Raw genomic sequence first — 14,429 nt, 5'->3', positions numbered from 1 at the left:
GAAAGGCCTGATTATTTTGAAATGAGAAAAAATGACAGTGATTAACAGATGAAAGGATGTCTTAAAGTTTTTTCAAATTGCATAACTCGATCTATATTTAAGACAACAATTTTTTACTCCTATTCTTAAGTAAAAAAAGTAATAAGCATGTTTTTTTCTGACTCTCATTTTTTCACCCTTGGAAAAAGCAGTTGAGTATAGCTTAAGGTAAAAATTTTTGTTTTTATCCCCCCGGCATCTACTGATGTGGGAGGCATATAGTGATTGTCCTGTCCTTCCGTCAGTTCGTCAGTCCGTACGAAGTTAACCAAATGGGACCGTTTCGTCACCAGACCTCAGTTTGACCTTGACCTTGAAATTGATCTCGTTTTGGACTTAGGTTGCTTTGTATCAACAATGATGTCACCGGGGGCATCAAGCGTTTATTGAATGCAGCTCCTTGTTTTTTATGCCCCCGAAGGGAGGCATGTTAGTTTTCAACTGTCCGTCCGTTCGTTCGTCATATCGTTAACTTTTTGCATGAAGGCACTTAACTCGCGAACCACAGCACCCAGGACCTTCAAACTTCACATGCTGATGTACTTATTGAGTACACGACCCCTATTGACTTTGGGGTCACCAGGTCAAAGGTCAAGGCTCTGCGGGGGCATTTGTCACCATTAGTGACAGCTCTTGTTTTTTTTCTCTTAAAAAGATCTTGTGTTTAAGAACTTAATAGTATGTAACTGTATTCAGAATCCAGAAAAAAAGCAAAATCATTTTGACTTTCACTAATAAAATTTATATGTTTAAAAGATAAAAGGTAAGGGTAGATTTCCCGGAAGCACAGAGCACTCCAAACACAGTCATAGAGCCATGCATCGCAAAGTAGGCCAACAACAAAAAGAAGCTGTAATGGAAAAATATTGTAGATGTGTTGCTTTGAAAATCCAACAAGTACATTTTAGATATATGCAAAATACAAAAAAATAGGGGGGGGGAGGGGTAACAGGTAGATAAAAGGGTCGGGTGTTAGGGGGAAGTGGAGCAAGGATGAATATTCAACAGGGAAAGCCGCATTCCTTGAACACAGTCTACCTACACCGTAAACCACAACAGTGCAGACATGCACGTACAGAAGACAAACACACACACAACTAACATACATAGATAAATAGATAAACAAACAGGCAAGTAAGAAGAAAAAAAACACTATTGGGCCCTACCGAAGGCACATGCACGCACGCACGCGCGCACACACACACACACACACACACACAAGAGCAGGAAAAAACAACAGTTGGCACCGACTAAGGACGGCAGGCAGCCAAAATTATGGTGGGCACGATAACTTACTCATAGTAAAAGGAGAAGGGATGCAAAAACAAGGGAGAGCAAATGCAAGGGGAAGGGGCGCGATGGGGTTAGTGAGGAGAAAGAGGAAAGAAATGCCAACAACAAACAAGACAACATACACAACACAAAATACGAGACAGACAGAAAACAAGTTGAAAATAGAGGCACCACCTTGGAACGGTTGGTACCCTATATAAAAAAAACTGGGGGTTTAAACGTGTTTAGGGCATGCCAAAATCACACTTACCCTATTTTCAACAAGTTAGACAAGACTGTAAATAAGATAACTCCCTGCTGAGACAGGCTCTAATATTAGTGACAAAATACCAGATCGTATGAAGTAAAACATAAAAATAGGGTCAATCTAAGGTATAATTACACCAGTGTACTCAACAACTTGTCTGAAGTCCGGGCAACAAGAACCTAACTTTAAGGGCACGACTAAGCAAGCTGCAAGACAAAGTTACACTCCCTCCATCTGTTCTTTAAAGGATTTAGGAGAAAAGCATCAAGGAGTCTTACACTTTATTAGTCATCGCACCTTCAAATAGGAAAGCGTGGCGACTAACTGTAGAGGGGTCAATCACCAAACATGCACTGTGCTTAACAATTTTCGCATTGTATCCTCTTTTGATAAATTTTTTTTAACACATTTTACAAATGCTTGTTTACAGCTACTGCAGCTGCAACCAGCTTTGTACTCGGAGGAACGCAGGTGTCTAGTCAGAGGCAACCAAGTACTGGTGTTGGCATTGTTTTTGGAGCACCCAGTACAACATCAGCAGCACCGAGCCAGACACAGTCAAGCACTGGTTCTGGGTTTAGTTTTGGCTCAGTAGCCACAAGCACTGCTCCGCCTTCTGGTGCAGGAGGGTTCAGTTTTGCGGGAGCACAGTCAGCTCCATCTACAACTGCTACAACAACAACAACAAAAGCACCAGGATTTGGATTTGCTGGTGCCACAACAACTACAGGATCTGCTCCGGCTGCTACCGGTTTTGGGTTCAATACTGGTTCTGTGCAAACATCAGCTGCTCCATCAGCAGGTTTCTCTTTTGCTTCTCAACCAGCAACAACAATGTCAGCCGCAACAGGTTTTTCATTTGCTTCAGCAGGGAGCACTGCGCCCTCTGCTGGAGGCTTTACGCTTGGGGGTCAAGCTGCACCAGCTGTTACTACAGTAGCATCTTCACAGTTTGGAACTTCATCAGCAGTTTCAGGTCCAACTTTCAACTTTGGTGGTGCTACCAGTACAGGTATTTTTAGTAATACCTTTACATGCAAGTTTATTTGGTAAACATAAATATGATAATGAAATCATTTATTTGATATTTCACTTTAATGAGAGAAATAGGTTTATTCCTTCACTTACATATTTAAGTACCAGTAATTATATGCTAGAGCATTCTGTTGATATTAGATCGGCAGTAAAATGGCTTACAGGGGAGCATGTAACTTAGAATAAACATTGTTTCAAATCCTTCGTGAGGCAGGTCAGACTGTGTTTCGAGTTCCTTATAAACAGATGTTTTAGGTATCAACCATTTGGAGTTTGCTGTAAAGAAAATGACAGATATTAGCTGAAATAAAAATCTTGAAAGTTTTCATTTACCTTTGTATTCTTACAGATAAAGTTCTTTTCACATGCATCCAAATGCAATTGCATGTGCACATCTGTTAGGGTGAAACAATTCTATTTAATGTACAAAAATGGTGTTTTATTAACTTAAATATCAAAAATGTATTTAAAATGTATACTTTTTTCAGCTGCTTCTGGATTATTTGGGGCCAGTTCTGGTTCAACATCTGCCCCTGGAGCTGCATTTGCCTTCGGTGCAAAGCCAAGTACAACAGCGGTAGCATCCCCATTTGGAACTCCAGCTGCAAGTACCGCACAAAGCCCCTTTGCAGCCCCTGCATCAACTTCACAGACCCCGTTTGGTGCCCCAGGAAGTACAGCTGCTGCGTTCAGCTTTGGTGCTGCTAAAACAACTGCATCGGCTTCACCATTTGCTTTCAATGCTGGGTCTGTATCTACCTCTGCAGGGAGCACCCCATTCCAGACTGGACAGACCACTGGTTCTACTCCAGCAGCAACTGGTTTGTTTTCATTTGGAGGTACATCAACAACAGCAGCGCCAGCATTTGGTAAATGTTGTTGCATTATTGTATTGTGAATTTTTATGCCCCCAAAGGGAGGCATATTAGTTTTCATCTGTCCGTCCGTTCGTTAGTTTGTTTGTCACAATGTTAACTTTTTGCATGAAGGCACTTTACTTGCGAACCACTGCACCCAGGACCTTCAAACTTCACATGCTGATAGTACTTATTGAGTACACGAGCCCTACTGACTTTGGGGTCACCAGGTCAAAGGTCAAGGTCACAGGGGCCAGTGTTAACTTTTTGCATGAAGGCACTTTACTCGCGAACCACTGCACCCAGGACCTTTAAACTTCACATGCTAATAGTACTTATTGAGTACACAACCCCCATTGACTTTGGGGTCACCAGGTCAAAGGTCAAGGTCACCAGGTCAAAGGTCAAGGCGCTGCATGGGCATTTGTCACCATTAGTGACAGCGCTTGTTTTGCATTATATTAGGGTATCTTGTTACTTTTTATTATGTCTCCCATTATGTAGTAGGGGAGACAATGATTTAGTGCTGTCCGTCTGTCACAAAGTTTGTCCACACAACTACTTCGTCACCACTGGAGGGATTTACACTTAACAAATGTTATCATTGCCAAGCCTAGTTGTGCATATTATCTTTGGCATTTTCTGGTTTGATGATTTTAAGCAGAGTTATGGAGCTATGGCCCTTGATTCATCAAATTTTATTATGTTTTGGTCACTTCTCATATATTATTTGGCGGATTTCCAACAAATCTTACAGCAGTGGTCAGAGCCAAGCATATTTATAAATGCTATTGGCATCTTCTGGTTCAATGATTTTCAATGGAGTTACGGCCCTTGATCGGTCGTATTTTCCTTGTCTAGGCAACTGCTCTGATACCACAAGGATGAATTCCACCAAACTTCACAAAAGTGATCACTGTTTAGACAGGTTGTGCATATCTTGAGCCTGTTCTGGTACGGTGTTTTTCAGCAGAGTTACGACCCTTAATTCATCAAATTCTATGATGTTTTAGCCAGTTGTCTTATATAATAGGGCCGATTTACACCAAACTTCACAAAAGTTACTACTACCAAGCTTAATTTGTAGATTGTTGGAACGGTATGGTTGAGTGATTTTCCTTGGAGTTATGACCTGGCCCCGTGTTCACAAAACATTTTTCGATCTCAGCTCAGTTTAAGTTTGAAATTTTAATATCAGTTTTACCAAAACTTCAAGGTTAAATTTCAAATGAGACTGACCATCAGTACCGAATAATCACTCTAAAATAGTTACTAACTTAAAATTTAGTCTTAAACATGCTATTTAGATATAAATGAGAAATTAAGTTTCATTATCAAACTCGGCTGAGACTGAAAATATTTTGTGAACACGGGGCCTGTAATTTGTTGCCTTTTACAATTTCTGCATGGTTAGTGGTGGGAAACATAAGCTTTTCCTGAAAAACAATCTCTACTTTTTTTGTCAAGTTCTGTTCACAGCTATCAGTAAAAGATATATGTATAAGCTTTACTGGTAGAAAATATTATCAAGTTGGAGAAATAATCTTTATGTTTTACTGATAAATCTCTTATGAAACCAGATGCGAACAGCGAATCAAACTGGAAAAAAAAATCGCTGTTTCCGTGCAGTCTTTATGATTATATTGTGCCTATAAATGTTAATATTTTATTCTTTTCTTAACATTTCATTTGTAGACAAATCGAAAATATTTCATGTTTCAGGTGCCACATCTTCCCAGTCTGTGTTTGGAGCAGTAAGTCAGTCGCCTGCATTTGGTTCCACAAGCCAAACCCCAGCTTTTGGGACTACAGGTCAGACTCCAGCGTTTGGTGCTACTAATCCGGCACCAGCCTTTGGATCAACCAGTCAAACTCCCGCTTTTGGATCAGCCAGTCAGATTCCGGCGTTTGGCTCAACTAATCAGCCTCCAGCATTTGGTGCAGCCAATCAGCCCCCAGCATTTGGTTCAGCCACACCCACATTTGGTGCAGCAACCAATCAGAAACCCAATACACCTGTATTTGGGGCAACATCAAACAATACAAGTGGATCTGTGTTTGGGAATACAGGAAGCACGGCAACTGGGTTTGCCAAATCTCATTCAATGCCGGTGTTTGCAACTAGCCAGGACAATGCTTCTAGTACAGGTATTATTTTCATTGTTTTTCATGGTCCCAAGAATTGATACTTTCAATGTTTCTGTAAGTTTATTTACCGTTTTATGAATTCTCAACAGGGAAAGAATGCTTACTGTAGGTTGATTCTATAATGTAAGCAATAGTCAAGCCTCTCATAACTCTGAAATAAGTTTCAAAATTAGATAGCTATGGCAGTTTAAAGTTTTTGTACTTTGAAAATTTGAGTTTCTTGGTTAAATTTTTTTGTTTAAGTCCACTTTTTCCCAAATCCTATAAGAGCTACAGCTTTGAAACTTTGCACTTATTTATTATCGTTAGATGAGTAAGTAGACCAAGAACCATAACTCTAACCTGCATTTTGTCAGAAGTATGGCCCTTTCTGTTCTCAGATAATCTGAACTATAACTTGACCATCCACCAAGGGATTTTAATATTTCTGGGCTTAAATGTTTCTCTGGTAAAGAGACAAAGTGTCTTGCAAAACTCCCAGACCTATAGCTTAAAAGTCAAAGTAACACTTCAAGGACAAAGGTCAACAGTATCTGATAAAAATCTGATTAACCACCTTTAACTTTGCAAAGTTAAATCCAAATATTTTGCATTATAACATATTGTGTATGTAGTGCACTACTGAAGATATGCCATTGAAAAGATATCAGACAATTAGGTTATTCTGCAGTTGAGATAATTATCACCTTGCAGTAGGTCACTTTGTATTGCTGTCAAAACTTCATTCTCTTGGTTAAATTTATTCGTGTGGTAAAGAATAGTGTTGTGTATAAGCCATAACTGAACACAGTATCACTTTCCTTCTGTATACAATTCATCATTTTCAGAATATTTCCTCTTCTTGGCCATGGTTTATGCAAAACATTTTTTTTATGGGAAGATGGCCATGTCTAATTTGGCTTTTCTTAGTAATTTACTGTTTCTGTTATTGATATTGCAAGTGTAACAACTTATACAAAACACTGCTTTCTAGGTACATTCAACTTTGGTGGCCCAGCACCTAATGTGAATCCATTTGGTCAGGGACAGACAACTCCAGCGAAACAGACTGGTGCAGCATTTGGGCAGGTTTCTAATGATACAACACCTAAAGCCCAGACTGGTTCCATGTTTAATTTTGGACAGACAAACAACAGTGCCGTTAAAGGCTTTGACTTCAGCGCATCTGCTGCCCCTTGTGGTGGTCAGTCTGGTACTGGGGGATTCAACTTCAGTAAGTATATCTTGGACTAACATACTGCAACTGTTTTGTAATATTGTTGTAGTTAATAGCTCCACAACTCCAGATTTTTGTCATTTTTGTCTGCTTTAGACAGTTGTATATATTTTACATGTAAGTAATTAAGAAACAGTGATGTTATTGTTGAATAAAATCAGTGTTAATTCAGATGCAAATGGCACGTACAATAGTACAAATGCGAATGACAGTGATTTTATTTGAGAGAAAAACACTCATTTTAGATGCATTATTTGGTTTCTAACACAACATGAAGGACTACCTTCTGCGTCCTTGACAATATCCACAAGATATTTACCATAGTCGTGTCGAATGCGTTTTTAGTGAACTGCTATGACATTCGACATGAGATGATTATTGTGATATATTAACCCTTAGCCTGCTAGATTTCTAAAATGGACTTGTCCATCCTTCAAATTGGGCGATACCATTTATTATTTGAAGGAGTGTTCACTGAAAATTTACTGACTGAATAGCGAACTGTGCAGACCATGATCAGACTGCATGGATGTGCAGGCTGATCTTGGTCTACACTGGTCACAAAGGCAGAATCACTTGCTGCCAGCAGGCTAAAGGTTAACAGTGATTTTGTTGTTCCATAAAGTCACACTTTCAGTATCTTTACTTTAAAAAGAAAAAAAAAAATTGTTAGAATTGTAAATAGAAATTTTGGTTTTGTTCATTCTTCATAAAAGAACATTCCAGTAGTTGCTTAAATGCGTAAATGATGTAATTGTCAGTCAAGGAAAGGGTAAAGTTATAAATTTAGCTGCACATTACAACTTACTTGAGAACTGTCGACTTGGAGAATATTTACTTATCACCTGATGTACATTAGGTGGCAAGCTGTTTTAAATGTTGTAGACCCTTCTGGAAATTTCCTTGCCACGAATAATTTCATAATAGGTGTTTGGTTCCTTACTTTCAGTGGATACTAATTTCAAGGGAAAAAATTTCCATAGCATTTTAACTGGTCAAGTCGAAGAAAGAAATAAAATGTTAGCTATATTTTAAATTTTGCATCATTCAAATTCTTTTCAAAATACTGTGAAATCATGAATATTCGTGGGGGACTAATTTTCGTGGATTTCGTTGTTGAGTCAGTCCACGAAATTTAATCCCAACGAACATGCAAAATTCCCATTCATTTTATGATGAAAAGTTGAAATCCACGAATTCATATCCCCACGAAATTGCCGTTTTGACCAAAACCACGAAATTTCATGCCCACGAAATTAAATGATTTTACAGTAGTACATCCATTAAATTGCTAATTGGCATATGTGTTGTTTTAGTGGCGTCGGCCAGTAATATGCCTGTGTTTAACTTTGGCAGTGCAGGTACAGTATGTCTGATGGTCTAATCAATGTACATTTATATACTTGGAGGAATATTGTAGATAGGCTGAGGTTTCAGTATCTGTGTATTTATTTTAGGAAGTTCTACCCTGCTAAATTTCTAAATTGGATTCAGTCTGGTCTTTCATTTAATTTTGGCATTGCCAATTATTATTCAAAGGGGTGTTCACTGAAAATTTCTGAATAGCAAACTATTTTGAAACAGCTCAGATACTTGTTGAAATATTCAATAAAAATCCTAGATACATACATAAAGCAGGTATGGAATCTCAGCCAGTTTGTGAAACAGACTGCAACATATAGCATGCACTATGCTATCTGTATGTGTAAAGTGCTGCGTTACACTAAATTTTAAAATTTTTTATTTAAGATCATGAAATATTCAAATGAAAGGGTGTATTTGAACAAGAAACATTTATACATGATCGTATGGAGAAGAAATTAAATGAAGTGTCTATTGGCATTTTGTAGGTTATTAACCCTTACCCTGCTAAATTTCGATAATGAACTTGTCCATCTTTCAATTTGGACAGTACCATTGTTTTCCAGAAAGATACTGACTGATTGATGAACAGTGCAGATCATGATCAGACTGCATGGATGTGCAGGCTGATCATGATCTACACTGGTCGCAAAGGCAGAATCACTCGTGTCCAGCATGATAAGGGTTAAGAACTTGGCTGAGTTGATTTTTACCAGTGTTAGAGACAGTAGCAACTTACACACATTGAGTAAATGCAATTTATATATCTGCTTTTCAAATACTACCGTAGATTTGTCTCCCTTGGAAACTTTTGCACATTTTTTTTCTTCAAAAGTTACCTGATCAGATGCTGGTATTTGATGTTGATACTCGTAATTTGAAAAGGTACTGTTTAGGGTATTATGTATTGAATTTTATAGATTTTTGGCGAGGTGAAGTTTTTATTGATTTTTTTTTTATCTTTTATAGTTAATCAAAAGACTTGCAGTGAAATTGCAATTTTAATTGTTTATATAAAGGGAGATAAATTTTATCCTGGTCATTATCTTAGCTGTTATCCTGGTAATTATGTCTCCCAACATGTGTGGGGGGATATATTGATTATGTCTGTCCATCTGTCTGTCACAATAGTTTGTCTGCACTAATTCTATGCAACTACTGGGGGATTTTCAACCAAAGTTTGTACAAAGATTCAGTATTTAGGCTAGTTTTGTATATCATCACGGTTTTCCGATGGAATGAATTTTGTTTTAGTTATGGCCTCTTAAATTTCATTTTTGGATTAAGTTTGTCCAGACGATCTCCTACACTTTTGATGTGATTTTAATGAAACTCTGTATTTTTGATTATTACCAACCTTTGTTGCACATATTTTAGGTTTGGGTTGAATGATTTTGATGAAGTTAATGGGCTTTTGAAATAAAGAGATTATATTTTTCTATGTTTACTCTCCAGGCCCATCATTTCTTCACTAATTCTATTCATGTGTACACAGAATGTATATAAGGCCTTGTTTAAAATTAATAATGGGCCTGGTCAGAATATTAAGTTCAAAAGTTATGTGCCTTTGATTTATCAAAAATTCTACATTTTACTATGTTAACACTAACTGGACCATCTTTATTTCTTAACCAGTCTTAATCATACTTACCTAGTATGAGTATTCCAGTGAGATCTCTTTCAGATTGGATTATGGGCCAGACTGGATTAGCAGATTGAGAGTTATATGCCCTTGAATTCAAAATTATATCATATTTCCACTGTTTACACTTGAGCACCTTTATTTCTTTATGAACTAGTGGTCTGGTGGTAACATGCTGGACTGTCAGTCAAGAGATTTGAATCCCAGTCCAGGCTCTGGAAATGTTTGAAATGCTCTAGAATGTGTTTATAATGAACAGGGTGCTATATTGATTTGATATGATAAAAATGATGCTGTAATAATACTTCCGAAATGAATCCTTATTATATTTAATCTTTATGCTGCTAAATTTCTAAAATGGACTGGTCTATCATTCACATCGGGCAGTGCCATTTATTATTCGAAGGGGTGTTCACTGAAAATTTACTTACTGAACAGCGAATAGTTCAGACCAAGATAAGCCTGCACAGATCTGTACTTGTAGCAAAGGCAGAATCACTTGCCGCCAGCAATTTAATATCCCGCCCACTTAGCTCAGTAGGTAGAGTGTTGGTCTACGGATCGTGGGGTTGTGAGTTCGATCTTCGGGCGGGGCATAATGTTCTCTGTGACTATTTGATAAACGACATTGTGTCTAAAATCATTAGTCCTCCACCTCTGATTCATGTGGGAAAGTTGGCAGTTACTTGCGGAGAACAGGTTTGTACTGGTACAGAATCCAGGAACACTGGTTAGGTTAACTGCCCGCCGTTACATGACTGAAATACTGTTGAAAAACAGCGTTAAACCCAAAACAAACAAACCAGCAAGCTAATCATTAAGCAGAATGTGTATACTTGTAAAAGCACTGTCAAGTCAGGATTCTGGTGAGTTCGGGACTATTGATCGAGTTGTTTGCTCTTCATTCGGTAATTAATTTCCATATAACATTTATATGCAGTATAACTATTGTATTACTGCACATACATACAGTCATGTGTGTGTTGTACTTAAGTTTTGGTTTTCGTAACTTGACTTTGAGTGAGAGCAATGACATTCAGTTGAGTGATAAAGGGAACAATTACTCTCCTTATTTACTTGTTTAGATTATTTACGATTGTATTTAATATCCTCCTAAGTTATAATGGTTTTGCTTTCTATTTTCCCCCCAAAATTAACTTTCATCACAAACAGTGTACTGCTTTACATAGATGCTCGTTTTTCTCTCAACACATACCTTTGTGCTTTTCCCAGATATTGCATATCCATTTTTCCTTAACCTTTACCCTACTAAATTTCTAAAATAGACTGGTCCATCATTCATTTTGGTCAGTACCACTTACCGTTACTATTTCTTAAAATTTATTGACTGAATAGCGAACAGTGCAGACTAAGGTCTGCCTGCACAGAAATGCGCTGGTCGCAAAGGCAGAATGTTTTGCCGCCAGCAGGCTAAATGATAAATGAAGTGGTATGGGGAGACATGCTTTTTTTGTACAGTCTGGTTCTTTCTTTAAAGTGGTTTTTTCCCGGGTTTATGGTACTATTTGCTATTTTGTAATCAAGATTTAGTTCATTTTGATAAAAATGTTTTCTCACCGCTTCTGCATATCAATTACAGACACATTTCTTACAATATTTTGCACACTTTTCTTTTGTATAACATTTTTCAGTAAATGTGAAATATGTATTTTGAAAAGGTACATATTTATGTGAATTTCCATGCAAACACTGTAACAGTTGTTCATTCTTTCTCCTGGGAATTTAATGAGATTGAAAACAGATTGATAATATTGCAATGAAGTTAATAAAATGTGTAATTATGTCTCCCCCAGGAGACATATTGTTTTTGCCCTGTCCGTCCGTCCGTATGTCACACTTCATTTCCGAGCAATAACTAGAGAACCACTTGACCTAGAACCTTCAAACTTCATAGGGTTGTAGGGCTGCTGGAGTAGACGACCCCTATTGTTTTGGGGTCACTCCGTCAAAGGTCAAGGTCACAGGGGCCTGAACATTGAAAACCATTTCCGATCAATAACTAGAGAACCACTTGACCCAGAATGTTGAAACTTCATAGGATGATTGGTCATGAAGAGTAGATGACCCTATTGATTTTGGGGTCACTCCGTCAAAGGTCAAGGTCACAGGGGCCTGAACATTGAAAACCATTTCCGATCAATAACTAGAGAACCACTTGACCCAGAATGTTGAAACTTCATAGGATGATTGGTCATGAAGAGTAGATGACCCCTATTGATTTTGGGGTCAGTCCGTCAAAGGTCAAGGTCACAGGGGCCTGAACATTGAAAACCATTTCCGATCAATAACTAGAGAACCACTTGACCCAGAATGTTGAAACTTCATAGGATGATTGGTCATGAAGAGTAGATGACCCCTATAGATTTTGGGGTCACTCCGTCAAAGGTCAAGGTCACAGGGGCCTGAACATTGAAAACCATTTCTGATCAATAACTAGAGAACCACTTGACCCAGAATGTTGAAACTTCATAGGATGATTGTACATGCAAAGTAGATGACCCCTATCGATTTTGGGGTCACTCCATTAAAGGTCAAGGTCACAGGGGCCTGAACATTGAAAACCATTTCCGGTCAGTAACTTGAGAACCACTTGACCCAGAATGTTGAAACTTAATAGGATGATTGGTCATAAAGAGTAGATGACCCCTAACGATTTTGGGGTCACTCTGTGAAAGGTCAAGGTCACAGGGGCCCGCACATTGAAAACCATTTCCGATCAATAACTTGGGAACCACTTGACCCAGAATGATGAAACTTCGTAGGATGATTGGTCATGCAGAGTAGATGAACCCTAACGATTTTAGGGTCACTCTGTTAAAGGTCAAGGCCATAGGGGCCTGAACATGGAAAACCATTTCCAATCAATAACTTGAGAACCTCTCGACCCAGAATGTTGAAACTTCATAGGATGATTGTTCATGCAGAGTAAATGACCCTTATTGTTTTTTGGGTCACTCGTTAAAGGTCAAGGTCACAGGGCCTGAACATTGATAACCAGTTTCCATCAATAACTTGAGAACCTCTCGACCCAAATGTTGAAACTTCATAGGATGATTGTTCATGCAGAGTAAATGACCCGTATTGTTTTTTGGGTCACTCGTTAAAGGTCAAGGTCACAGGGGCCTGAACATTGATAACCAGTTCCGATCAATAACTTGAGAACCACTTGACCCAGAATGTTGAAACTTCATAGGATGATTGAACATGCAGAGTAGAGGACCCCTATTGGTTTTGGGGTCAGTCTATTAAAGGTCAAGGTCACAGTGGCCTGTTCATGTAAAATCATTTTTTGGAAATAACTTGAGAACCACTTGACCTACAATGTTGAAACTTAATAGGATGATTGGACATGCAGAGTACATGACCCCTATTTATTTTGAGGTCACTTGATCAAAGGTCAGGGTCACAGGAGCCTGAACAATGACTTGAGAACCACTAGGCCACGAGTGTTGAAATTTAGCGGGATGACTGGACATGCCAAGTAGATGATCCCTATTGCAGCCAACCATCAGTGTCTCTTTGACTTTCGCTCCTGACCCCTATTGACTTCTTGCCTATAGGACTTTGCATTGGGGGAGACATGCGCTTTTTTACAAAAGCATTTTCTAGTTTAATTTTTTTCAGATAAATGTAGCTTAATTCCAGCAATATTTACATTAACATGTTTTTATAATACTGAAGTTCTTGACTTAAATAACAATTACATGTATATGTCTAAACAGCTAGGTAGATCAGTTGGGTGGTCTTTGGAATTGTACTTAATAGTCACGGCTTAAAACACGGTCTTCCAGCATATTTCTAGCTCGTTTTTTTACGAGGTATATGAAGTGTTTTCTTACTTACCTATGCATCAGTGTCCAGATCCAGAGACCTAGTTTAGGTTAAATGCACTTTCACTTGATCTCCGTCGGTATTTGCTTCAAGGAGTTGTTCCACATCATCACCAATTTTATATGACACAAGGGCCATAACTCTAGTATCAGTATTACTTAAATTATGCCCCCTTTTTATTTTGAATTTTAGGTTAAGTTTTGATGCATTCTTACTGTATCTTTGCTTGTTACTTAATGGATTTGAAGAAATTTTAAGATAGTTCCAGATCCATCACCCATATCATAATGACAAATTGATACTCCAGTAATAGCTCTATAGTATCTTCAGATTTGCTCTGTTTTATTATCCAGCATGTTGTCTCATCCAACAGCTAGCTCTTGTTTAACAACCTGTAACAATCTCACAACAACAGCCCATTGTATAATGTTTTCTTATATCATGTGTATACATGTGGTAGAATGATAAAGATTTGAGTGCTGTTGTGCGAAAAGCAGGCTTTGCGACCAGCAAGGATCCAGATTAGTGCACATCCATACCGTTTATCCCCAGATACATAGTTTCATATATCAATTTCAGCACTTGTTTGCAACAGTGATAAGTGAAAAGTCTGGATCAAGATAAGACTGGTCAGATGTGCAGGCTGGTCTATACACATACTTCCTGCTAACCTCTAATGCTGGTTTTTGCACAGGGACACTCAATTTATACCGAAAAGCTTAAGTCAAACTTTGGATG

General features: G+C 38.2%; 1 protein-coding gene across 3 annotated transcripts in view; it reads left to right on the top strand.

Annotated features, from left to right (window-relative positions):
* Positions 1-14,429, top strand: part of LOC123527224 (nuclear pore complex protein DDB_G0274915-like) — a 34,736-nt gene that overhangs the window by 19,266 nt on the left and 1,041 nt on the right. Inside the window, exons 14-18 of one of the 3 annotated variants that reach the window (XM_053523252.1) lie at positions 2,010-2,591; positions 3,103-3,453; positions 5,194-5,619; positions 6,593-6,832; positions 8,152-8,196. In XM_053523252.1, the coding sequence (XP_053379227.1) occupies positions 2,010-2,591; positions 3,103-3,453; positions 5,194-5,619; positions 6,593-6,832; positions 8,152-8,196 (1,644 nt within the window). Of the gene's footprint in view, positions 1-2,009; positions 2,592-3,102; positions 3,484-5,193; positions 5,620-6,592; positions 6,833-8,151; positions 8,197-14,429 lie in introns of all 3 variants that reach the window. The other 2 variants (XM_053523251.1, XM_053523253.1) reach the window with 2 other exon arrangements.

The sequence above is a fragment of the Mercenaria mercenaria genome, chromosome 14 (genome assembly GCF_021730395.1).
Source record: "Mercenaria mercenaria strain notata chromosome 14, MADL_Memer_1, whole genome shotgun sequence".
NCBI classification, from domain to species: Eukaryota; Metazoa; Mollusca; class Bivalvia; order Venerida; family Veneridae; genus Mercenaria; species Mercenaria mercenaria.
The sequence above is the reverse complement of the archived record's forward strand: the minus strand, read 5'-3'. Positions and strand labels throughout refer to the sequence as shown.